The following is a 27238-nucleotide window of genomic DNA, read 5'->3' as shown; positions in this document are numbered from 1 at the left end:
CTACCTCTACCTCAGCTCAGACCAAAGGAGTGATCCTCAGACTGCTCCCAACTTCACTACTCCTTAGATCCACTCATATTGCTATGCTCTCCTCAAAGTGGCTAGAGGCCACTTCCCATCCTCAATGTGGCTGGAGAGTGAATGCCAGCTCTGAGACCCTGTTCCTGTTTTAAATACCTCTCATGAGTCCTGGCATTAAAGGCATGATCTCTGTTACTCTTTTAGACTGATTCAATCTCGTGAAGTCCTGTGTGGCCTTGAACTCAGAGAGATCCATCTGTCTTTGTCTCCTGAGTCCTGTGATTAAAAGTGTATGCCACCACTGCCCAGCTTCTATTCATTAGTATGGCTGTTTTGCCATTTTGATCTCCAGTGGCTTTAACAAATCATAAACAATGTATCACCACATATATTAGATGCTCCTGCTTCATAAACAAGGGAGAAGCAGGATACCAGGGGGTCTGTCCTCCTGGCCCACTTGGCCTCTGCAGCTAATCCCTTCTTGTCTTCACTTTCTCTCTTAAGGCCATTTTCCCAACAAGGCGATGCCTTCAGCAGGAATGTTACCATGGCTCCAGGGGATTTTCTGCAATATGAACAACCCTTGTTTTCAAAACCCCACCCCAGGAGAAACTCCTGGAATTGTGTCAAACTATAACAACTCCATGTAAGTGCTATGATCCCCCACCTACAGGGAGGAACTTGCAGCCCCTTTCATTCTCCCCCTATGCAGGAGTGTGTGTTGCCCCCACCTGCAGACAAGGAGCTCTGAAAGAGTGTGGTGAGGGGCAGCTTCCTACCTAACAGCCTATTAATGGCAGGGCACCTGGGGGGAAAACTAATGAATTCCAAATCTCCATTGTAACTGTCATTAGTGACCCATATCTTGGGATATGGCTCCCACAGAGTGGTTTTAACACACAAAACTGAACATCTGGTTGCCTATATTCATTCCCCCTACCAATCAGCCTTGATGGGTATGCACAGGGAGGGTCTTGCCTCAGGTCCTATCCCGAACAGTGGGTGGTGGAGAAGAACTCAGAGAACTGGGTGAAGCCTAGAAAGACTCACTGGTAACATCCACCAACATCCTCAGAACACACTCAAAGAAAATGGGGTTTAAGATCGTCTTGCCCTGCTCAACTCGAATATTGAGCCAACCACTCTTCATCTCTGTCAGTGTTAACATTATAAATATCCTTCCAATGGAGGCCATGCTAAGTCAAGCATGAAATTTGAAAATACCACAAGGCTGTTAACTGTGTTTATGAAAACGACAGCTATTTATTTATGTATAAATTGTTTCCCTTTCTACAGCTTGGCAAGAGTGTATCGAGATTTTCAAGAGCTCTTCATGGACACACCAGAGATTCAGCACCTTGGCCAGGTTTGGGCTGAGCTCCGCACCTTGTCCCAGCTCATGGACACTCTGCGGACTCACCCCAAGAGATTTGCAGGTAACCTGGGTGTCCGTGTCCCATTCTGTAATTGCCTTTAGAGTGAGCTGACACATCAGAGACTGAAGATCTAGCAAAGAGCAGGTCGATTTCTGGAGAAAAGATGCCAGAAGCAACTGTCTGTAATCCCAGCATTCCTGTGGTTGGATGGGAGGTAGAGACAGGAGAACCCCAGAAGCTTGTAGGCCAGCTGGCTTGTCTCACTCGGCAGTGCACGCAAAGAGGTTGTCCTTTGACCTTTACATGCATGTTGTGGCATGTGTGCACCTGCATTCACACACACACACACACACACACACACACACACACACACACACACAAATACACAGAGACCTCTAATATACATTTTCAGTAATATTTAGGCATCTAGAATGACACGGTTGAGTTGATTGGTTGAGAACAGGATGTAATGTGGAGGGAATGTAAGACGCCACAGAAGATCCAGGAGGCCCTGGAACTAACAGCAAAGATGGTACTATATGCATTGAGCTTGGGCTGCATCAGGCTTCCATGGGAAGCCAGGAACACCTAGATTAACTGGGGGAAACTGAAAGACATGGAACAGCAGTCTTGGTGGCTTCTATGATCCTGTTTAACTGATGGGGAAAAAAAGAGTGAGATGGAAGGACTCATGGCTGTAGTCAGAATGTTTGAATTTAGGATATCAAAGAGAGTCAGGCATAAGAGGTACCACAGGGTAGACATAGTGAAACAGAGAGGGGAGGACAGTGTCTGGTGAGGGAGAGGTAAAGGAATGAGGAACTGAGCTGTGAGCTGCCACAGACACAGATTGTGCAGAAAGACAGCAATAATCAGATACCCCAGGGCTGGAGAGATGGCTCAGTGGTTAAAAACACTGATTGCTCTTCCAGAGGTCCCGAGTTCAATTCCCAGAACCCACGTGGCAGCTCATAACTGTCTGTAACTCCAGTTCCAGGGGATCTGTGCCCTCACACAGATACATATAAAGGCAAAACACCAGACACCCAGGCAGGAGAGCCACTCTGAGTGAGGAATAGCAAAGCTGGGAGGCATGGAAAGGGTTCACAGCTTCAGGGGAGAAACAAGAGACTAGCAAAGCAACTACAGCACCAGATCTTTAAAGTCTTGCATGAGCATTGAAGGGCTGGCTCATCTTCCATAGGATCCTCCTTAGACACCAGAAGGGACAAGGTGTGGCCGTTGGAACCCATTGCCTGAGCATCTGTAACTCAGAGGTCAGAGGCAGAATCTGGAGCTGGAGAAATGTGTGTTCCTATGACAAAGGCGAGTGACTGTAAAGATCACTGTAAGAGGATGACAGCCATAAGGAAAGGACTTCCGAGGGAGACCAAGAGAGCAAGAGGGGCCCGATACAGCAGCTTTTATCTGAATTACAAACAGGTTAAGATGGTGGTGTGACCAGCCAGCCCTCCTCACCTAAGTATTGGTACAGCTCCTCTACACTTAGCACACATTTGGCACCTTCTGTGTGACATACACTGACCTGGTCCCTGGGAAATAGATGGATGGGTTGAGTGCCTTCCCACAGGGCAACTAGAGAACAAAAGGGACATAGACAATGATGCCCCTCACCATATGGGGAAGCAGAGGGCTTTGAGAACTGGGGAGTCAGGAAGGGGAAAGACTGGAAACAGAATCTGGCACCTTCCCACCTAGCCACTTTCTGCCTTTGTTCCCTGGAGGTGCAAGAGCCCACAAGTACATTCAGATTGCCAGGTTAGGATTGCTCGGTTACAGTCAAGTTGCTTCCAAATCAGTAGAGCAGTCATCATTTCTGTAGCTTAGATTACAAACGCTTCGTCCTTTGCTCTTCTGCAGACGTGCTTATATACCAGTTAGCTCAAGTTTGAAGGATTCTAGATGCTAGAAACACAACCAGCATTTTATCTATTTGTTTGCTTCTTTGTTTTTTGAGTCAGATTCTTAGCTTAGCCAACCTAGAACTCAGACTTGTTTGGAACTTGTGGCAATCCTCCTGACCCAGTCTCCAAAGTATTGAGATTACAAGCATGAGCCATCCTGCCTGGTTCACTATTTGCCTTTTAAATGGGAAGAAATCAATGGGGGAAGTTTGCCAACCATGAAGATGGTTTGTTCAAGGCCAAGCAAACAGATGAGCTAGACAGCCACTGTCTTGATCTCAAGGTGACGTTCTTCCCTCCCCTTCATTCCAAAAGGTCTGCCATGAAGTGGCCTTTGCATTGGAGGGTCTCACCATGAAATTGAGTCTGGTTGCAGGGAGTGGGAAAGAATCCATTCCAAGCAGAAGTCTCTTGGGGTTGCTGCAAGTGTCTAGGAGAACAGAAATCACAACTCTCTAGGCCCAAAACAAGACTTGAGGGTGAATGAGCGCGGAGGTGGTTCTTTCTGTAGGCTCTCCATCTGTGGAGGAGGCTCCCAAAGGAGAGCGTGACTGGGAGACAAGGACTCAGGATGGCCTCCCAAGGCTCCCCAGAAGCTGGGGACAGAAACTGACAGGGTCCAGGGCCCACACCCCAGTAAGTGGTCTCTGAAGGAATGTTGGGCCCAGCAATAAAGTCTAGTCAAGCTGGCAGGAGGAGGTTGCAGGGTGTTGGTCAAGGCAAACACTGAAATCTGAGGTCATTAGGAACTCAGTCATGCAGAATGGGGTGGACTGCTGCAGCTACTGTGACTTTTGCCTGTGGGGTTCCCTGGGAAAATGTGCCTGTGCTGACCCAGGCAGCACACTCTTCTCACAGCAAACCTGTAGGGCTGCATTCTCTGCAGGGGAGGACAGACATAGCCCCCATCCCCAGCCAGCTCTGTGGCCTCAATCATTTTTAAACCCCTCTTCCTGCAGCCTCACCCTCAGCCACCCTCCGCCCCCCACTCCTGGCCTCCAGTCTTCCCTGAGAAGAGAACAAGTAGAACCACATTTTAAATGAAATGTAGTTTTCTTTCCCCAACCAACCCCACCCCACCCTTGTTCACACGTCTCCCTCAGGAATCTAAACAAGGGCCTGTCTGGTATCACCCTGCCGCTCAGACCCTGGGCCCCATGCTCTGCAGGCAGGGTGGCCCCCAGCACCCACCTCCGGTGTGCACTTCACCCATGTCCCTGCTCTTTTTCTCCCACCCCATCCTGACCCAGCCAGGCCTATACTCAGGCAACAACTCCTCCCAAGGCATTTGTATGCAATATCAGTTGAGGATGTTAAAGAATAACTAAGAAATAAACAGCCAAATGGGGTTTCACTCTTGGGACAAGAGCACAGGTATTTATTGAGTGCCTAGAGTCATTCAACAGACATTTACTGAGGCCTCGATACTATATCAGGCCTTCATACTGGGTATCAGAGACAGAGAGAGAGGCGAGAGAAGAGAGATATGACAGAGAGAATGACCTTGTAGTTTTACCTCTGTGTACCCAACATGCCTAGGAGGGACATGGGATGCAAAAATTCAGGACCCATAGTCCCCGATCCTTAGACAACTGTGTTTGCATGTTTGTGTGTGAACATGCCTCCTACTGTGTGCAGACTATGCAGTGAGAACCTATAAGACTATGTCTAAGCGCTATTCTCTGTAATACAAGAGAGCAGTCGAGCTGTTTGAAAAGGATGGGATATGTATGTTACCCAAAGGAAAGGAAGACAAAGATGAAATGCAGTGCCTTCTCTCAGGCCCTGATACATGAGGGGAGCCCTATGTTCAGATCCCCAGCCCCCAAAGTCCTGTGCAAAAGAAGTGATAGTGAGTTTCCCACTGGACCAGCTCTCAAAGGCACCCAACCTGACAAGAGACTGCTGTATAGGAACTTCAGGGCTAGTTGCCTTAGACATTAGCAGATCTGTGGGTTTGACCCATGCCCTTCAATAGGAAGCCATCATTGGCCACATGGATCTAGTCAAGTCACCATACAGGAATATCACATCCCTGAAACAGTAATGGGGGTTATCAGGCACTTACCTGGGAAGGAAAAGGCTGGGTGGGAGTGGAGTTTGCTATGGAGCTGGAGTCTGAAGGAGCAGGGGTATGGAAGAGCATGACCCTCAGAAAACACTCTGGGCTTAACAAGACTCCCATACAAATACTAACCAGGCTGGACCCTGCTTATTTTCTGAGATCAGACAAGATTGGGCACGTTCAGGGTGGTGGTTTCTGGGCATTGGTGGCGCACGCCTTTAATCCCAGCACTCGGGAGGCAGAGACAGGAGGATCTCTGTGAGTTCGAGGACAGCCAGGTCTACAGCACTAGTTCCAGGACAGCTAGGGCTGTTACACAGAGAAATCCTGTCTCGAAAAAAGAAAAAAACAAAAAACAAAAAACAAAAAACCTTTGGGTAGTGTATATTCGTTAAACAAAGTGTTAGATTTCATAAGGATATTTCTCTTCAGTTATATCATGAACTTTAACCATATTTATTCACCATTGCCCTCCTCTGTCCCTCTCCCCACCTCCTTCTTCCCAAATAGTTTCCATTCTGTTTTTATGTTCTCTCTCTCTCTCTCTCTCTCTCTCTCTCTCTCTCTCTCTCTCTGTGTGTGTGTGTGTCTGTGTGTGTGTGTCTGTGTGTGTATGAGAGAGAGTGAGAGATGGAGAGAGAGAGAGAGAGAGAGAGAGAGAGAGAGAGAGAGAGAAAGAGAGAGAGAGAGAATCACATTTCTACATTTCTTTATCCATTGTTGTTGGTGGACTGGGATGGAAGCTGAGGCTGACCCATAACTCCTCTGTTGTGACTATGGATACAGCATTCAAGGATGAGCAGTTTCTCTGGATCCTTTGGGCACACACAAGGAGTGGGGCATAAGGATCATATTGTAGATAAAGTTTCAGTTCTTGGGTTTTATTGTTTTTGTTTTGGTGTTTTTGTTTTTGTTATTGTTGTTGTTCAAGACAAGGTTTCTCTGTGTAACCCTGGCTGTCCTGGAACTCCCTGTGTAGACCAGGATGGCCTCTAACTCACAGAGATGCTCCTGCCTCTGCCTCTGTAAGGAGTGCTGGTATTAAAGGTGTGAGCCACCATGCCAGACTGACCAAGTTTCAGTTTTTGGAGCATCCTCCATACTGGCTTCCAGGTGACTGCACTAGTTTACATTCCTGCCTGTAAAGTATAAAGATTCCTTTTTCCCACACCCTTACTAGCATTTGTTTTAGAAATTTGACTGGTGAAATAGAATCTCAGTGTCGTTTTGGTTTCTGATGGCTAAGGATGTTTAGCATTAAACTTTTTTAAATCTTTCTTATTGATATGAGGGTGGGGACACACATGTACTGTGGCATGTATGTGGGAGTGAGAGAAGAAAATTCATAAGAGTCAATCCTTTCTTTCCACCATGTGTGTTCCAAGGAATAAGCTCAGGTTGTCAGGCTTAAGTGGCAAGCACCTTTACCTACTGAGCCATGTCACCCAACAAGATGATGAGCACTTTTGCATGTTGCTATTAATCATGTGTACTTCAACTTGCTGTGTTTGTTTTATTTGCCCATTTATTGATGGGTTATTTGGGGCTGATGTTTAGTTATTTGAATTCTTTCATTTAGATAGTGGTTCTCAACCTCTGGAGTCAATAACCCTTTCTCAGGGGTCCCATAGCAGATATCCTGCATAGCAGATATTTATATTAAGAGTCATAACAGTAGCAAAACTACAGTTATGAAGTAGCAGCAAAAAATAATTTTATAGTTGGGGTCACCATAACTTGAGGAACTTTATTAAAAGGTTCAGCATTAGGAAGGTTGAGAGCCACTGGTCTAGATATTAATACTCTACCAGATATATAGCTGGCAAAGATTTTCTCCCATATGTAGGCTGTCTGTCTCTTTGCACTGTTAACTATTTCCTTCTCTATACAGAAGATTTTTAACTTCATGAAATCCCATTTATCAATTCTTGGAATTATTTCTTGAATGACTGGGGTCCCTTTTAGGAAGACCTTTCTTGTGCCTATATCTTGAAGTGTTTCCATCTAGTCATTTCAGAGATGCAGACCTTTACTCAGACCTTAACCCATTTAAAATTGACTTTTGTACAGGGTAAGAGATGGGGATCCAGTTTCGTTCTTCTGTTCAGTTTTTCCAGCTCCATTTGCTGAAGAAGCTGTTTTATCCTCCAATGTATGTGCTTGCCAATTTTGCCCCCCCCCAAAGCAGGTGCTATAGTTGTATGGGTAATTCTGGCTTCTCTGTTCTGTCCCATTGGCTACACTCTGTTTTTGTGCTAGTACCATTTTGGTTTTGTTACTTTGGCTCTGTTGTATCGCCTGAGTTCTTCGTCCACAATATCATCTTGGCTATTTGAGGTTTTATTTTTATTTTTATTTTTGCTTACAAATGAAACTTGGGGTTATTGTTTTTGTCTAATTATGTGAAGAAAGTTATTGGAATTTTTATGGGAATGACATAGATTGCTTTGTGTGTTACAGTCATTTTCATGATATTAATTCTGGCAGTACAAGATCATAGATCTTTCCATCTTCTAGTGTCTTCTTCAATTTATTACTTCAGCATTTTAAAGTTTTTATTATGGGGGTATTTTGGCTTCTTCATTAGGCTTACTCTATGATGTGTTTGATTGATTGGTTGGTTGGTTTGGTTTGGTTTTGATGCTACTGTAAATGGGATTTATTTCTCTGATTTCTGTCCCAGCATGTTTGTTATCTGGATATAGAAAAGCCACTGATTTCATAGCTTTTTTAGCCTCCGATGTTTTTCAGGAAGTTATCAGACTATGCATTTTCTGGTGGAGTACATAGACACCTCAGGGTTTCCCAGACTTAGTATACTGACATTTGGAGGGGCAGGAGACCCTTTGGGGAGGAAGCATTGCTCTGTACAGTATGAATGTTTATCAATGGCACTGGCCTCTCCCCCACTAACACTGCCCAAAGATGATTCTAGATATTGTCAAATACTCCCCAAGGAACAAAATCACCTTGCTGTAGTCTATATCCTTCACTCTTGAAAGCCACTGACTTAGACCAACCCTACAAAGTGCCTGACACCTTGCTGGCCCTAGGTTAACTTTCCCACCTCCTGTGCCTTCCCATTGTATTGCGCCCAGGCCCTTTAGCCGTAAGACTGTGTGGGTGACAGATACTGGCAACAGCCTCACTCTCCAAGAGTCCCCAAGAGAACCGCTGCCTTCTAAGAGTCAAATAGAAATATTTCCAATCAATTCTAGATTATTTTGACCCATCTCCCCTCAACACCTTGTTCTTTCTTCGGTTCATATGCAGGAAGAGGATTACAAATCCGAGACATCCTAAAAGATGAAGAGACATTTACACTATTTCTCACGAGACACATTGGCCTGTCTGACTCAGTTGCTCATCTTCTGGTCAACTCCCAAGTTCGTGTGGAACAGGTAGGTGAGGACCATTGAAGAGGATGGGAAGGCACCAAACCTGAGAAAGACAAGGGTGGTTCTCTTTCTTTTTCCTTGGGCTTCCATATTCAAAATCCATGACTCGTGCTCAGTATTCAGGGACATATCTGGGGGTACTGATCACCTGATCACAGGACTTCGAAGCAGCATTGGCACCCATAAGACTCCCCAGGTTTTTGAAACTTGAAGGAGGCAGAGAAATCACGAGACTTAACCTACCCTGTAGAGTGGAGAAACTCACCATTTATTTGCTAATCAAGTCTTCATGGACAGCTGCAGATACTGCAGCAGAATGGCCCAGACAGGCAAAGCCCCCTAACTCAAGATACTTATAACCCAGAGGAAGGTTGATGTAAACAGCAGCTCTGTTGTATTTCCTATATGTCAGAGGTCATGTGTGAAAACAAGAGCACTCTTACTCAGTAAAAAGCTGACCTGCAAGCACTTGAGGGAAGGGCTTAGCCAAGAACTCTGAGTGTGTGTGTGTGTGTGTGTGTGTGTGTGTGTGTGTGTGTGTGTGTGTGTGCTTGCGCAATCGTGTGCACGCAGGTGCAAGCTTGCACCTGTGGCTGGAGAGATGACCTAGTGGATAACAGCATACACTGCTTTAGCAGAGGACCTGTGGTGGTTTGAATAAGAAGGGCCTTCATAGCCTCATACATTTGAAGGCTTAGTCAGAATGTGGAACTGTTTGAAAGGATTAGAAGGATTAGGTGTGGTCTTGTTAAGATACATGTGGCCTTGTTAGAGGAAATGTGTCACAGTGGTTGGGATCTGGGGTTTCAAAAGCTCATGCCAGGCCCAGCCTCTATCCACTTGGCTACAGATCAGGATGTAGCTCTTAGCTCCTGCTCCAGTTCCATGTGCCCTGCCATGATGATAATGGACTAATCTCTGAAACTTTAAACAACCCCCCCCCCCAGTGAATTGCTTTCTTTTATAAAAGCTGCCTTGGTCATCGTATCTCTTCATAGCAATAGGATAGTGTCTAAGACAGGACCCAAGTGTGATTCCCAGCACCCATGTCAGTAAGCTCACAACCTCCTGTGACTCCAGCTTTTGGGGATCTAACACCTCTGGCCTCCTTGTGTACCTGCACTTAGATGAACACATCTGTACATAGATAGGTGCACACACCCACATATAATTAAAATAAATCTTACAACAACTGGGTGAAGCCCAGAATGGTGGTGGCGCACACCTTTAATCCCAGCACTCAGGAGGCAGAGGCAGGCGGATCTCTGTGAGTTTTAGGCCAGCCTGGTCTGCATGAGTTCCAGGACAGCCAGAGCTGTTATACAGAGAAACCCTGTCTCGAAAAAACAAACAAACAAACAAAGAACTGGGTGAATAGAAGTTGGCTCTCATCCGGCAAGGGCACCAGAAAGACCGCCTCTGGATCCCAGGCCACTTGCTTACTAGTGCCAGCCATGCCCATTCTAGACATTTCTGACCCCTCCACAAATTTATTTCGTTCATGTTAATAATTCTCTATACTTACACAAATACATGACTGTCACATCTATTTTCTCCGTTGTCCTTCACAGAAATCCTGAAATGAAACACAAAGATGGGGGAAACTGAGGCATGTAGTGATGGAGTTATTCTTCACACAGTTCTGCAACTCAGACTCCTCAGGGGCTAAGTGGAATTCAGGGCTTCCCATTATGAGAGCCACTGGAATGCCTCTTGTAGTCCTGTGGTCATGAGCATAAGTGACACAAGGAGTACCTGTGAGAAATGCAAGGCCCTACCAGCTCAGTTGAGTTCCTAGTGTTAGGTGTAGAGTTCAGCTGTTTGTGTCAGCAAGCTTCCGGGGAGACTGACAAGCTCAAATGTTAGCTCCTGTCCTGACTGCCTCCTGGCTAGACATGACTCCAGGGGAGACCACGGCATAAGAGAATTTCAGAGCATGAGCTGGTCTTGAGACGAAGGTCTGCACAGGGTGCTGTGATCTGAGCCCAGATGAGAGAGGAGACCCCTCCCCACTTGGTGAGGGCAGCTGCTGCAGGGGTTTTTAATGCAGGTTCCCTGGGCCACCATGAAGAGCCCAGGCTTGCTTTCTGATTGTCCAGACCCTTCAGTTATGCCTGGAAACAGACAAGCAAAGCAGAGCAGTGGGCCTGATGAGGTCCAGAGAAGTGGGCCTGGCTTCCTGGTACTGCCTGGCTTCTGTCTTCACCTCAGGGGAGGTGTCATCAGCACTGATGGCTCATTTTTCCCGTTTGCTTTTCCTCAGCTCATAAAACTCCAGTCCCGGCAATGCCTGTGACAATTTCCAGTTGGTAATAAAAGAGAGGCAGAGATAAGGGTTGGAATTTAGGGGAAATTTCCTTCCAGTTTGTGCAGCCATGACCTTTGGAGTTCAAGTGGCTGCCCTTTTGGCACCAGGACTGAGGCTCTTCATGGACAATGAGCCAGGGTCACCAGGTTGTATCTCTAGTGGGTGTTGTGCTGGAGTAGCCAATGCTCTCAGATCAATAAGTTCCACAGCTTCTCTCGTGCTACTGCAAGGCCAGTATTGGCCCTCATTCAGCTCCCTTTGTATCTCCCAGGCCTTCCTGCTTCTCATCCGGTCAGCTATCCCTGCCCATTCTGGTTTCCACCTCATCTATCCAATATGGCCATTAGAACTTGCAGCCACAGAGTCAACATGGCTTTTCGGTGTACCCCATGGAAGCTGTGATTGATCATTCTTGTGAATCAGGAATGCTTGTTCTTCACTATCAGTAGATTTTCTTCTGGTCCTTTGTTCCTGGCATATGAGCACAGCTCTGGAGTGCATCTCAACACCTCTTTCTGTAGGTAGAGTTTTCCTGTCCCTCAGTAGCTTTCAAATAAACACACTGAGACTTATATTAATTATGAATGCTCTGCTAATAGCTCAGGCTTATTGCTAACTAGCTCTTACATTTTAAAAAAATATTTGTTTGTTTATTATATATACAGTGTTCTGTCTTCATGTATCCCTGCAGGCCAGAAAAGGCCACCAGATCTCATTACAGATGGTTGTGAGCCACCATGTGGTTGCTGGGAATTGAACTCAGGACCTCTGGAAGACCAACTAGTGTTCATATCTACTGAGCCATCACTCTAGCCCCAACTCTTACATTTTTAAATTAACCCATATTCCTCATTTATGCTCTGCCACATAGCGGTACTTTTATTAGAGTGGCACATTCATCTCCTGCTCCCTCTGTGTCTGTCTAGCTGGCAATTCCAGACTCCACCCTTCTTCCTCCCAGCATTCTCTCTGTATCAGGCTGTCTTGCCCAATCTCTTCCGGCCCATCTATCAGCCAATTAGCTTTTTATTAACAATGAGAGCAATACCTATTTACAGTGTACAAAGGTCATTCCACAGCATTTCCTCCCATCTGGGGAATCATTGAATTACTCTGTCTCCTTTCTTTGTCCAATCCTCACTCTTACTCATGAAGAGTTAATAAGTGTTGGTGAGTCTCTAAGAGTGAGATCTCTGCAAGGCCCACACACTGTAGCATCAGGCAACACCAGCCTCACACTGTAACATCAGGCAACACCAGCCACATGCTGTAGCATAAGGTAACTCCAGTCAGCCCGGCATTGGTGGTGCTCCCCTTTAATCCCAGCACTTGGGAGGCAGAGACAGGCAGATCTCTGTGAGTTCAAGGCCAGCCTGATCTACAGAGCGAGTGCCAGGATAGGCTCCAAAGCTACACAGAGAAACCTTGTCTCAAAAAATCAAATAAAATAAAAGGAAAGGAAAGGAAGGAAAAGGAAAGGAAAGGAAAGGAAAGGAAAGGAAAGGAAAGGAAAGGAAAGGAAAGAAAAGAAAAGAAAAGAAAAGAAAAGAAAAGAAAAGGTAACACCAGCCACACGCTGTAGCATCAGAACCATTCTATGCCTGTCTCCTCACTTGTAAAGGCAAATTCAAAAATGCCTGCCACATAGTGTGGTTATAAGGAGAGACTTAAAAAAATTGATATACATGAAGCATTTATAATGTTGCCAGACACAAAATACATACTTAAAAAGCACCAAGGATTTTGTCATTGTTGGTTTTGTGACATACTGCCATATAGTCCATGCTGGCCTCAAATTCACTGTTAGCTGAGGATGGCCTTGAATCTCTGCTCTTCCTGCTTCCATCTCCAGAGTTCTGGGCTTATAGGCTAGACATGTACACCATTCCTGTAAATTCTAGAAACTTTCACTAGCTGTCCTCTTATTCTCTCTTCCCTCACCTCCCCCCCCCCCATGTCATGTTTGAACCCAGAGTGTCACACACTAGGCAGGTTTGTGCCGCTGTGCTTTCTAATTCTTCTTTCATGTTCTAGCTTTGCTCTATTTATCTTACACTTAGACTGTCTAAACGCCTATATGTCCAGCCAGTTAGAGAGCTCGTCAAAGGACAGAGCCTATATTATTCACCTCTATATGCCCAGTCACTATCTGGTCCCTGTACAGTAGGAGTTCAATGAGTGACGCTGAGAGAATAAGCTCCAACTAGAACTTGCTCTGTAGACGAGGCTGGCCTCAAATTCACAGGATCTGGCTGCCTCTGCCTCCCAAGTGCTGGGATTAAAGGTGTGAGCTACCACTGCCTGGCTAATCTGTGTATTCTAAACCAAGTAGTTAGTAGACATAATCCATCTGCTCCTTTAATTTTCTTTGCCATGGAATATGATTGATTTGTCAAGCCTGTGGGTCAGGATGTGGCATCTTTGATCTCAGAAGGGTGGTAATGTTTCCCTATGAGGGATTTTCCAGCATCTTTTCTCCTCCCTGCAGTTTGCTTATGGAGTCCCAGACTTGGAACTGAAGAACATTGCCTGTAGTGAGGTCCTCTTGCAGCGTTTCATCATCTTCAGCCAGCACTGGGGGGCACAGACCGTGCGTGACACCCTGTGTCCCCTCTCCCAGGTCACCCTACAGTGGATAGAAGACACTCTGTATGCCAACGTGGACTTCTTCAAACTCTTCCGTGTGGTAAGGAAAGGGTTACGTGCTCCCTACTTGTAGATGATTCTTGGAGCAGGTAGGCCACTGAGGAAGATGTGAGTGTGATGCCCATGACAAGCCTTGAGGATGCTGTAGAATCCTAGCACCCAAGAAAAAAAACAGCTGTCCTTCTAAAACAGTAGCAAGGGGAAGGAGGTAGGTTCACAACTCAGCACGCGGTGTGGTAGGTGCGTGTTCACTCCAACTGTGAGAAGAGTGTTTGCCACCACCTGGAGACCTGTGAATTCCTAGCTCATGGTTCCAGGTACAATACTGACTTTGTCCTGATCCTAATGTTCATGTATACAACAAGGATAGTACTTCCAGGGGTGTCTAACCTTTTGACACTGTAACATGATGTTGTCATTTACAGGTGTATTGGGATCCCTTCATAGCTATCTTGGAAAACCTGCTGCCTGTGGGCCACAGGTTGAACATACCTGTGTGTAAAATAGTAGGAAAAGACAGAGAAAAAACCGTGCAAAGCCTTCATAAATATCAGCAAATAGGTGGTTCAAGCTCCTTCCTATGGACCTGTACTTGACTCCCAAAGGTAGACAGAAAAGAAATAGGAAATTTCATAATCTCAATGTTTTGGAAAGCCTGGATCTCTAAGGCCAGCCTTCTGTTTTAAAACTGTGGGCCAGACTCCCAGGGCCCATGAGTATGTGTCCTCCTCCTTTGCTGGAAGGATGTCTTCGCTGGAAGGATGTGGTGGAGCACAGAGGTGTCAGACTTTAAGAAGTGTGTATCATTGAGGTCGCTGAAACAAGCAATTCCCAGTCCCCATCCTTGCTGGTGGGGGGCTGCCTCATTGCTTAGCAGATTCTGATGGGGGTCCACAGAGGCCACACTTTTAGGAATATTCACGAGAATCCTTTGGAAAGATAGATTGCTCTAGCACCTAATTATATATTTCTTTTTGCCTATATTTTAACTTCTGGAACTGTATCATGAGGAATGTCAATCACTAAGATATTTTTTGAGACATTCTGGAATTAGTTGTTGATTTCAGAATTCACATTTTGTCTGTCTTTATGGTGGCTTTTTCTTTTTCTTTCTTTTTTTTAAAGATTTTATTTATTATATATACAGTTATCTGCATGCATGCTTGCACACCAGAAGAGGGCACTGGATCTCAGATGGTTGTGAGCCACCATGTGGTTGCTGGGAATTGAACTTGGGTCCTCTGGAAGAGCAGTCAGTGCTCTTAACCTCTGAGCCATCTCTCCAGCCCCATATGGTGGCTTTTTCAAATCCCAGAAAAGGTACACTCTCACTCTCTCTCTTGTTCTCACTCTCACACTCCTCATGTTCTTCTCTTTCTCACTGTCTCTTGTGCACTCTCTCTCTCTCTCTCTCTCTCTCTCTCTCTCTCTCTCTCTCTCTCTCTCTGTTTGTCTTTAAATTGGGAACAGGGTTGTTGCCAAGTTGGTAAGAGTGCTTTCGTCCCATGCACAAAGCCAGGGCTAGATCCTAGCACATGTAAACATCTGTAATCCTAGCATTTAGGAGGTGGGGGCAGGAATGCCAGATGTCCACAGTTGTCTTCGGCTAGTCTACAATACAGGAGACCTTGTCTTTTGCAAGGTGTGGGGGTGTGGGGTGGGTGGGGGGAATCACAGAAAACGAAAGGAGAAGAAAAAAAATCCAGATGAATTCTTTAAAATGAGTCAAAAATAAAATAAGCTGTGTTGTTTCTGGCAGAGTTGATTTTGAATTTCCCTTGGAAGTTATTTTGCAATTTTCCCAGCTTATTGGGATTAGGCCTCTAAAGTAGGTAAAAGGGGCCAGGACCTGAGGGGGCCACCACAAAAAGTCTAGGACCCCAGAGATGGTCTTGATGCTTCCCACAGCTTGTGGCCTAAACATCTCTGTCCTACAGTTGACTACAAAGGAACCCTTGGCCTATTCTGGGACATGGTCTTCCATTCAGCTAGTCCTGGTTATAGCCAGATAAGATTTTGCATCTGGACAAAGTTGCCCATTAGTGACCAGACCTTGTGTTAGTCAGTTCTCATTACCTTAACCCGTACCTCAATCAGTCAGAGAAAGGGTTCCCTTTGGTTCATAGTTTTAGAGACTCCAGTCTGTGATCCTGATGGACCTCATTGCTTTTGGTCATGTAATGAGGCAGTACATTGTGGCAGAATGCATGATGAAACAATCCACTCATTTCTTGGCCAAGAAGCAAAGGAATTGCTTTACCAAGGGGAAGGGCTTGGGGTTCCCATTATACCTTTCTATGCCAGACCTCCCAATAGCCTAAGGACCTCCCACTAGGCCCTGTGCCTTACAGGTTCTACCACCTTCCACTAGTGTCAAGATGGAGACCATGCCTTTAACAGATGGGCCTTTGTGTAACACTCAAGATCCAAACTATAGTTAACCCCAAGCTGGGGCCACTGACCTGAGTGTTTACTTATCAAACAAGAAAGAACAGAAAGCCTTCCTTCTGCCTTTCATTGAGTTTAGAAACCAGGAGTTTTACCAGTTGCCCTCACTGACTTAGATGGGCCCAAGTTCTCATTTACCCACTATGTCCATGTGTCCACGTGATCACAGCTTCATCATGTACCTGCAGGGGACAGGTACTGAGCTGAGGCCATGATGCCAACATCAAGCCTCCTGCTCTCAACTCACAATCAACCCAACAAACCTATTCAAGGCCACTCACCTTAGAGAGCCCAGCACAAACAGTTCTTGTCCCTGAGAATAACAGTTCTTGGCTTAGCTGTACATCTGATCACCAGGAAAGCTTTAACAGCTACATATGTGGCCCCGGGGATGCAATTCAGTTGTAGAGTACTTGCCCAACATGCCCAATTAGGCCTTGGCTTTAATTCCCAGCTCAGGATAAAACTGACCGAGGTAGTGTACGCCTGTAATCCCAGTGCTTGGAGAGGAGGATGATTAGAAATGTCAAGTCATCCTTGGCTACATGAGGTGTTTCAGGACAGCCTAAACTAAAGGAGACTCTGTTTCAAATTAGCCCCTGACTCTGAGTCCAGAGATTAGTCAATACAGGGTACAGTGTTTTCAATAGTTTCCCAGATAATTTCCAAGTCCAGCCAGGGTCAAAAATTATTAACCTTGAACAAAAGAGTCTGGCTTTACAATCTCAGTTTCTGTAGACCAAACAGTAATACTTGTACCCCAAACACCTCTGGGCTTCAAGAACAGAGTCCTGCAGAGGAGCAATGCCTGCCTGTCCAGAGAGCAGCAGGGAGAGCCACAGCAGTGGGCAGCATCAGACTGCCTCAAAGACCTCCTGGCTCGCCATTCTCCTCATTCCTGCTTCTGCCTGGGTTAAGGAAGAACTGACTAAAACAGACCACGTGAGCTCCTAGCAAAGAGCAAACACCCTGTATAGTCGTCTGGTGCCCTTGAAATGTGCCTTCCCTGGGACAAATGAACAGGGCAGCTAAACATTAAAAGCAAATATATTACTAATAAAGAACTTAAAAGAAATAGCAAGCATTAAGTGAGATTTTGCTTCCTGTACCCATCCTGGGAGTGGTTTTAGGAAAATGATCCCCAGGCAGGCACAGGGTGGCCAGGGCAGACCCCGTGGCCCCCCGGAGGAGCATGGCTAGCCTCTGCGGCCTGGCTGTTATTGCAGCTGGTTGGCCCACAGCCACTGTCATTCTGGCGTGGGAGTGCTGGGCTGGTCCCTCTGCTGGGCTGTTTCTTGTGCACACGTAGCCCTTATATAAATAAGGTTTTATTAAATGCCAAGTCAGTTCTCATTAACAAAGAAAGAGGAAAAATTTCAGTAAGCCACTGTGACGGCACCTGCCCCTGCTGGGTACAGAGTAAAGGTGGGGGTAGGGTGGGAGCAACCTCCAGACCCGGGACTCTATGGAGCTGAGGAAACATAGTGGGAGTTAGCACCAACTGGGACCAGCTGTGTTTTTCCTCTGTCCTTTGGAGGTCAAAACTGAATGTTGTCATCCTCAAATAATCCTAATGCAGTTCTCTGGGCTCTGCTCCACCAGACCCATTCCCAGAATCTCTCTCTCTCTCTCTCTCTCTCTCTCTCTCTCTCTCTCTCTCTCTCTCTCTCTTTCTCTCTCTTTCTCTCTCTCTCTCTCTCTCCCCATCTGTCTGTCTGTCTGTCTGTCTCTCTCTCTCTCTCTCTCACACACACACACTCTGTCTCTGTCTCTCTGTGTCTCTGTCTGTCTGTCTGTCTGTCTGTCTGTCTCTCTCTCTCTCTCTCTCTCACACACACACACTCTGTCTCCGTCTCTCTGTGTCTCTGTCTGTGTCTGTCTCTGTCTCTCTCTTTCACACACACACTCTGTCTCTGTCTGTCTGTCTGTCTCTCTCTCTCTCTCTCTCTGTCTCTCTCTCTCTCACACACACACACAATTTGCACATGTTTTCTTGCACGAACCCATCCACACACGACTGGTGACCTAGGTGGGTGGGGAAGCACACAATAAATCAGATGGCTGGATTTTCCCCAAGGTTTAGCCTGTCTTGGTTTTACCTCCAACTCAAAAAGTTCGTCTTCACCGGGGCTTTTTCAGGCTAACAGCTGGCAACTTGAAACCCAAAAGCTCCGAGGTGGGCCCAGGGCATAGTTATTGCCAGCATACCTGAAATGTTCGCACCTCATAAAAAACGGTGCGTCACTTTAGAACTTTAGTCAGTTTCGGGTGAGGGATTGGGCAGTTTCCCATCTGATCTGGCCCAGGTTGTGCATGCCCCTTCTGTCCCTCCTCCATCCCGTTTTCTAGCCCCCTTCCCCCCAAGCCTTCCTGTTTTCTCTCCCACTCGGATGCACTGCTTTGAAATCTCGCTGAGAAGCATGTCTGTCCCTTCAGCTTTGAATGTTTATTTGTGGAACTGAGTTGGGCACTAAGACCTGCCATTCTGCCCGGGAAATCTGAGTGTTCTTCCCCTCCCCCTTTTCCACTGCTGAGGATGGAGGAAAACTGGATTTGGGGTTCATGGTTTCCCCTCTGTAAATGTTCCTACTGTAGCAGTTTGGCTTTCCCCCACTCTTCCTCGACCTCTACGCTGCTGTGGCTTTTGCTTTTCTGACTCCATTGTACTTGTGTCCCTGAGACTGCGGGCTGGCTGAACACTGAGTTCCTAAGAAGAAAAGGCCCAGTGTTGGGGGTCCTGACTACATGCTCCTGTCCGTGTCCTCCGCTTCACTCTTGGCTCTGCCCTCCGAATTCCTGAGTCACCAGGAATAAACAGGGGCGGACTGCGCATCGCCTGGTGAGAGCTGGCCTTGCTTTCTGCTCCCTGGGGTCACTGGCTGCAGTTTGTTAAATTTCAACTCTGTGTTCCAATTTTCAAGTGGCTTTTTGCTATGTACAATTCTCTGAGGAAACCCCACATCTCCTGGGTTTTACAATAACGCCTCAGTAGTGACTTTACTGCAGTGATCCCCCCTTCCCCCGCCATTTCTGTGTCTTTGTAGCTTTCTCCTACTTTAAGAAGGAAGAAATCAAATCACAGTGCAAGCAGCAGTGTGTGTGTGTGTGTGTGTGTGTGTGTGTGTCTGTGTGTCTGTGTGTGTCTGTGTGTGTCTGTGTCTCTGTGTGTGAGTCTGTGTTTGGGGTTGTCAGGCAGATACAAAACTCAGTCAGATGCGAGGTTTTAAAAACCATTAAACCATACTAGGTGCATTTGGGTTACATCTACCAAATCAGTAGTTACTGGGGGAGGTCCCCTTGGCAAACAGATTTCAATAAAGAAGGAAATAGAAGAGAGGGCCTTTTTTTTTTTTTCAACATTAGGCTGATTGTTTTATCATTTACCTGTCTTGATTTCTTCTAGGCCCCAGAAGTATACAGCAGGCTAGAACTTGTTTACTTGACAGACCAGAGGCAGCTTTATAGATCCAGGAAGAAAGAATTCCTGACTGGTCCACGATAATGTGACTTGGGACAGAAGCCAGCCCTGGGAAGAGTTCTAGTTCAGATGACAGGCCTGGCATCCCTGCCTGTGTTCAGTCACTATAGACCATGTACTTGCAATATGCGTTACCCACATGTTAGATAACAGGTATTCTCCAGTGTAAATTGACTTTCAGAAGGGTTTTGGCTCCCGATACTTCAGCTTTCTGCAAAACAGTAGCTCTGAATTGTTTTTGTGGATTAGGACCATGTTTGAGAATCTGACACTGGCTCTACGTCTTTCCCTGGGGAATGCAAGTTCCCACAGATGTGAAGGCTTGGGGACTCATAGAGCCACCGAGGCCAGACCCCAGGTTAAAAACTATTGCAGTGAAATTCCTTTCCCACATATCATAATACAAAAATACCTCAATGAGTCTCATATACAAAACAAATACTCTTGTTTTGTTTTCAAGTATTAAAAGCACTCTAAAAACTTAAAGTGTGAACATGGATGACACAGATCTGTTTCTCCCAGAAGTACTTACATGAATGCATATATGCACAGAATTTATTGCACACAGGCCAAGATCGCTCAGGACAGTGGCAGGACCACACAGCCCGCATGTGTAACAGCTCAGACAGGGCAGACACTGAGGGTGGTGAGATGTTTGTCTGCGTTTGGTCACAGAAGGGACTTGCAGTTACAGTTAAAACCTACCTGCACAAGGTAGAAAACTCACTTCCATGATACAAAATTAGAATGCCAACAGAATTCAGCCATGTCACAGTAACCAGTATATACTGAGCTTCAGAGCTCAGGGGTGACAGATAGGTAATCACAACACAGATGTGACCCTCACATCTGGAGTCCAGCACCGCTTAGCTCCGACAATTGTCACCAGCATCTTCAGCACCAAGGCAGTTTCACTCTGGCTAACTCCCAGGACCTACAGCTGCTGCCCGGAGCCTGGCTTCAATACCAGCCAAGTGTTTCTCCCTCCTGAGTAGCGAGGCAGGGTTGCAGAAAGCCATGCTGGTGGCTGGTGTTGACCTTGGCTCTTTTCATAACTTCTCAGCATCAGCTCTTGAGTGTGGGACCAGCAGTAGACAACTGTCACACACAAGCATCCCCTACTGGCCCAGAGACTGATTTCTGGCTAAGGGTTGACACACAATTTGCTGTTGTTTATAGCAGACCCTTTCTTCGTCATCCACGAAACTGACAATATGACCCATTTTACACACAATGTTACAGGATTGCAGTGAAATTCATATTAGAGAAAAGATAGGAAATACTTTGAAACCAAAGACATTTTGCTTAGACCAAAGTGAAATCATGGTCTGGGGGAACTGGGGGACTGTGTTTGGACCACAAATATGAAGGCTTGTGGTTAATACCTAGAACCTAAGTAAAGAAGCCAGATATGGTGAAAAGGGCTTATAAATCTCTGCACTAGAGAAGCAGAGAAAAGACACTGGTCAGTCAGCCTAGCATAATTAGCAAGCTCCAGAAGAGCGTGTCTCAAATTTTAAAATTAACTAATTAAAGAGTGAATGGTGCCTGAGGAATGACCCCTGAGGTTGTCCTCTGGCCAGTACACACACACACACACACACACACACACACACACACAGAGTTGGCAGGGCGTGGGGCAGAGAACACACTCTGCTCTGCAGTGAGCCCTCCTCTCCTTCCTCAGACCCCAGTAACTAGAGGAAGCTCTGTCTCACAAAATGACCTTTCACTGCCCCCTGGATTCCAAGCTCAGTTTGCTTTCATCAGAAACAGATACTAGGACAGAAGCCGTCGGGAGGGGACAAGGCCTAGTTTCTGTTGCTCTGCAAGAAAGTTCCCTAACTTGTCTATGCACACATCCCAGAGCCCACCCTCTGCTTCAGACCTTCAGACATCGTTCCTTTCAGTGTCGGGAGACAGCACGTCTGGATGACCTCTCCCAGTAGAGACAGCTTGGCAAGTCCCCCCACCCTCCTGTGACTGAATCTGAATTCTCCACTCATGACGCATTTCCTAGCACGCAGGGCGCCTCTCCTGGTTGCCCCCTCACCACCAAAGCAGCTTCCTTTCTTTTTATCCCATGCTTACCAACTGTCAGACTGCAACAAACATGCTTTAAATCCACAGTCTTCCAGTTGCCTAGCAACAACTTCCCTCCCGGATAAGTCTGGGCTTCCTGTAGCAGCTACTGGGAAAGGAACCTAACAGCCTGGGGCTGCCTGTCCATGGCTACACTTGCGCTTAACTTCTGGTCTAGATGCCTTCAAGACAAGATGCCCACCTGACTCCAGAGTCATTCAGTGGCTCCAAGAAGTCATATTGTCCTCATAGAGGCGTTTCTAATCTGATGCTACCTAACTAGCCATGTGTTGGGTAGATGAATTCAACTTAGAAATGGATATTGTTTCCAGATTGGCTCCTTTGAGTTAGGAAAAGGCCATCAATCATAGGTCACCCTTTTCATGTGCTGATGGAGTGACAGCTACCAAATCAGTAAATACCATCAAGATGTTTAGAGAGCTGCTGATGCTTTCATATCAAACTGGTATACAGATTGCATATTCCAAGGGAAAGGAATATGTTTTGTCCTCCAAGAATCTTAGCAGAGGTCTCAGGAGCCCCCTATGAGGACCTTATATCACTTAAATAGGGCTTCACTGCTCAGGGACCACTTAAACCAACCACAATTAATAACAACATGCATCGCTGCAACCCCATTAGTTTAACCAGTCTTCCTTAAGAAGTCTAATTTGGCCTTTACCTCAAGTTATCAGTCACAAACCCAATTATGACATAAAGCTATTTGTTATTTAAAATATTGAGAACTTGCTGATGTAGGAGTCTGGGATGTGCATAATAGTATTATTATTTGCCATTTTGACCCCTGACCCTTTTTTTCTAGAAATATTTCCACATTTCCATTCAAATAAAGTTATAGCTTTTCTGGTTCTTTTGGCAGGAACAGGGCTTAAGAATTAGAGTTGATGCCGGGCGTTGGTGGCACACGCCTTTAATCCCAGCACTCGGGAGGCAGAGGCAGGCGGATCTCTGTGAGTTCGAGGCCAGCCTGGTCTCCAGAGCAAGTGCCAGGATAGGCTCCAAAGCTACACAGAGAAACTCTGTCTCAAAAAAACAAAACAAAACAAAACAACCAAAAAACAAACAAAACAACAACAACAATAAAAAAACAAAAAAAGAGAATTGGAGTTGATAATGGGGAGGGAATTCAAGGAAGAAGTGAACCCTGGGGAAGTTATTTTATAGTTTATAGCAACATCAATTTTAAAGCCAGTGAGCAGATTCAGAGGGGGCTGCCTGGGAGCCAGGCACTGCTCTGAGATGTAAATGGCTTCTCCAGAACACAAGTTCCTTGTTATTTATCATCCCCGTGGCAAAGAACTAGGAAGGAAAATGTACCCAGGACACCACACGCACACCAGGGCTCAGCAAATGTGTGATAGATAGATGTTAGCCAGTTATAAGCAAGATCAAAAAAGAAAGTGTTGACCAGACACAAAAATGCATCTCACGCCCTGGCCCCAGGCTTCTTCTCCCCCAGATTCCTAATCTTGTTTTTATCTGGCTATCTATCCAGGCTGACTCTTGATGTCTGGCTTCACATTCTTCTCTCCACCTGGAATTCCAGACTGCCCACAACCTTCTGTGCACAAATACCTCCTCCATCTTCACAATCACCGCAAACCTTTATCAGCTCAAGTGTCACCTTCCCAGTCACTAGCAGTGGAACTGATTACTCCCTCCCTGGCAGGGACACCACTCATGGAACCTAAAACCCCAAGCGACTCTGCCTCTTGGCTGCAAGATTAGTCTCCTGTTCTCTAATGCAACACAAATCCACGGATGATGTGCACCTGTGCTGGTGATTAACAAGCAAGCCCGTTGCAACGCTTAAGGAGTTTGTGATGTAATGCAGTGAGCGGTTCCAACCTTCCTAACGCTGCGACCCTTTAATACAGTTCCTCGTGCAGTGGTGACCCCTAACCATAAGATTACTTTCATTGCTACTGCATAACTGTAATTTTGCTACTGTTGTGAATCATAATGTAAATATCTGATGTGCAGGAGAGCTGATATGCAGCCCCCAAGGGGGAGTCACAGCCCACACGTTGAGAACCACTGATCTAGTGGCGAGCCAGATACATGAAAAATAATGGAAGACAGCTGTGTGTGGCGGTGCACGCCTTTAATCCCAGCCCTCAGGAGGCAGAGGCAGGGAGTGTGGTCTACGTAGTGAGTTCCACGACAGCCAGGGCTATATAGACCTTGTCTCAAAAACAAAACAATGATGATGATGATGATGATGATGATGATGATGATGATGATGATAATTATAAATAATGTGACCCTTTTATCTCTCATGGTCTTTAGGAAAGACGATGAACAAGATTATTGAGAGCATTCGCTGACATGTGATTTTGACCTATTTACATCTTTCCGCCCTTCCTACCCAATGAACTCAACCTCATCAGCTTATGGCAAAAATAGGGATTAAAGTGAATTTCTCAGCATCCATTACCACTAAAGCTATTGACAAGCGATTTGAAAAGAAGTCCCAGTAAGATGGGTGTCTCATCCCCATGGTCAGAACAGAGGGCAGAGAGCACAAAAGCATGCCTTCCATGGGAAGAAAGGCAAGGATACAGGGCAGAGATAGGAACTCGGTGGTTCATGCATAACTACCTGCTTCTCAGCTCTTGATGCAAGCTAGAGCAGTCCAGCCATCATTCAGGAGAACCACCCTATGCAGGTTCACGGCTTATGATCTACATGTACTTGAATGAGGATGAACAACCTTTGTCAGGGCCTCTCTCTAGGCCACTCACGATGCTTCCTTGAATTTGAAAACCATTAACACTTAGAAGTCAGTCCTCAAAGACTCTTTAGGGTGGCCTATGGGTGATTCAATTCCATTCTGAAGCTCTGACAAATAAAGCCAATCAGGACTTAACCTTGGTGTTCAGGGTGTTCAGATCAGGCTCTAAGGCTGTGGAGCAGCAAAATTGAGGGCTTTGGTATTCCTGATCAAAATGGAAAATGCTGAAACTATTCTGAGTTGTCCCATGGGCAGGCCCTATCCAGATGTTGCTCTCAGCTAAAGAACTTGCCTAGGAAACTTCTCACTCATGGGAACTGTAGCTTTAAAAGAAGAGTGGTGGAGTTGGTGGAATCTTCCATGAGAGAGTATTTGTGAACAGAGGAAGAGTGACAACCTGCCCAGAAAGGACACAAAGGGGACAGACATGAGCTGTGAAGGAAGCCTGGCAGGGCCTGCAGAGCCTGGAGGTGAACAGATGGGCGCCCTCCAAACCGCCTGTCTTCACACTCCACCAGCTGCGCTCTGTTTTCCCTCCTCTGGGAGTCATGTTTGGTGTCACTAAAACAGCAATCAGAATCACTTTGGTGTATTTACTGTCACCATGAGACTATTTGTGATCAGCTAGCTCAGCAGGGAAACTTGGAATAGGAACCTTTGATTTTTTTTGGATTGGGTAAAAGAATTTTGTTTCTGAAGGCACCCTTGCAGAAGTCCAATTAGGAAGGAAAGAACAGCTTTCAAATACATGTAAAATCAGATAGTGCCTCTGTGTGTGTGTGTGTGTGTGTGTGTGTGTGTGTGTGTGTGTGTGTATGGATGTGTCTCTGTGTGTCTGTATAGATGTGTCTGTGTGTATAAGAATATATGTGTGTGTGTATGTGTAAATTGTGTGTGTGTGTGTGTGTGTGTGTGTATGTGTGTGTGTGTGTCTGTATGGATGTGTCTGTGTGCACATACATGAAGAGCTGACTTCAGGTATCGTCCTCAGTTGCTCTTCATCTTGTTTTTTGAGACAGGCCTCTCTGGATTTGTCTACACTGGCTGTACAGCAAGTCCTGAGGATTCCCCATCTCTAGCTCACCAGCACTGGGGTTACATGTCTGTGCCATCAAGCCAGGATTTTATGTGGGTGCTGGGATTCAAACTCATTCCCTCATGCTTGTGTGACTGATTAAGTCATCAACCCTGTAACTACATTTTTTTAAAATTTATTTTCTGTTGATTCCAGCTCCCCACACTCCTAGACAGCAGTTCTCAAGGTATCAACTTGAGATTTTGGGGAGGAATATTATCTGATATGTCACCAAGAATACAAAAGGTAAGAAGCCGAATGCCATTAACTATAGTTTTATGATACCTTTACACTGTTTCAATCACACTTATTATAGAAAATAATTTAATTGTACCTCTCACCTGTTAAGGAGAAATTTGTTCTTCCTGCCTAGCAGTTTAAAGGCATCTGCTCATATTCTAAACCATCTGTGCTCCTAAGTAGGAAGCAAAAAGAAAATAACCATCCTTGTGATGCTATGTCAAGACATAAGTACCATTAGAACCCACAACTTGTGTGCAGTAGCATGATTCATTGTGGCCTTGCAAAGGAATGTAAGACTGTCTAGGACTAAGTGGTGTAGCAACCAACACACCACCCCTGTAACAATGGTAAACACGTATATGGTGCTTACAGGTGCAATTCTTAGTGCTTCACCTCCATGAACTCACTTCACCCTCCAGAGTGACTTTCTGTGTTGTTTTATAAAATATGTACACAATTTAATTAATACCTGCTTCTGCAAGACTTCTTAAATCTAGAAATTGATTCCTTAACCTAAGAGATGATTGATAATGGAGGTAGGGAGAGAATAGACAGACACAGTCACAAGCCTTTTTGAAAATACAGTCAACAAAGGCGAGAAGCATGGAACAGGTAACTTTCTTTAATTGTGATGACTATTATGGAAGGGGAAGCGAAACAGAAAATGTGATTTTCTCTGGACTTTTTCCCTTTGATTTTCTCAGCTGCCTGAGGCTCAGCCAACTTGGAAAATAACATGTTTGGAATCTGTATTTATAAAATTAAGCTTAATCAGGGCAAATCAGGAGTCCTGCTTAGCAGGGAGAGAAGGGCCCATTGTACTGCTGGTCACCTGCTGCAGTGGGAGTCTTTAACATTTTTCTCTTTATAGCATGTTAAAAACTCATATCCATATAATGGAGGTGAATTAAACAGAGAATGTAAATAGCTTCCCAAAGCATATCAACACTTTGAATTCTGTGTGGGCGTTCTAGAATATTCCTTGCCTGTTAAGATAACGGGTCTCAGCATTTGTGAACCAGGTTAAAGCAGATGGCCAGTTTATATGAATTGATATCAGACCATTTGACCCCAACATAGCCCTTCATTTATGAGCGCTTTGATTAAATGAGCAAAATGATAATGATAATAACTCTTTCTGGTCATAAGACCCACTGTTGTTGAAGCAATTTAAGATTCTGACTTTCTCACTGAGGCATAGACTGTGATTATAAACATGACTCACCGTGTGGATTCCACAAGGTACTCATCAGTTTCGGAAAGCAGGTGTTGGCATGTGTACAAAGAGACATCGCTGACAGAAGTGGAAGAATGTTTTCTGTCACACCTGGTTGAATCCTAATGGTTTTTTTGTTTTTTAATTTCCAAGTTCCTTAGAACATGAATAGTAAGGTGTGTCTTGGGAATAAACACAAGAT

At 45.5% G+C, this 27238-nt stretch overlaps 1 protein-coding gene across 1 annotated transcript in view; it reads left to right on the top strand.

The window, feature by feature from the left end:
- Positions 1-27238, top strand: part of LOC100767638 (retinal-specific phospholipid-transporting ATPase ABCA4) — a 137359-nt gene that overhangs the window by 14501 nt on the left and 95620 nt on the right. The window contains exons 3-7 of the mRNA XM_027395638.2: positions 526-667; positions 1318-1457; positions 8661-8788; positions 13582-13779; positions 25734-25823. Coding sequence (XP_027251439.1) covers positions 526-667; positions 1318-1457; positions 8661-8788; positions 13582-13779; positions 25734-25823 — 698 coding nt within the window. The remainder of the gene's footprint in view (positions 1-525; positions 668-1317; positions 1458-8660; positions 8789-13581; positions 13780-25733; positions 25824-27238) is intronic.

The sequence above is a fragment of the Cricetulus griseus genome, assembly GCF_003668045.3.
Source record: "Cricetulus griseus strain 17A/GY chromosome 1 unlocalized genomic scaffold, alternate assembly CriGri-PICRH-1.0 chr1_0, whole genome shotgun sequence".
NCBI classification, from domain to species: Eukaryota; Metazoa; Chordata; class Mammalia; order Rodentia; family Cricetidae; genus Cricetulus; species Cricetulus griseus.
The sequence above is the reverse complement of the archived record's forward strand: the minus strand, read 5'-3'. Positions and strand labels throughout refer to the sequence as shown.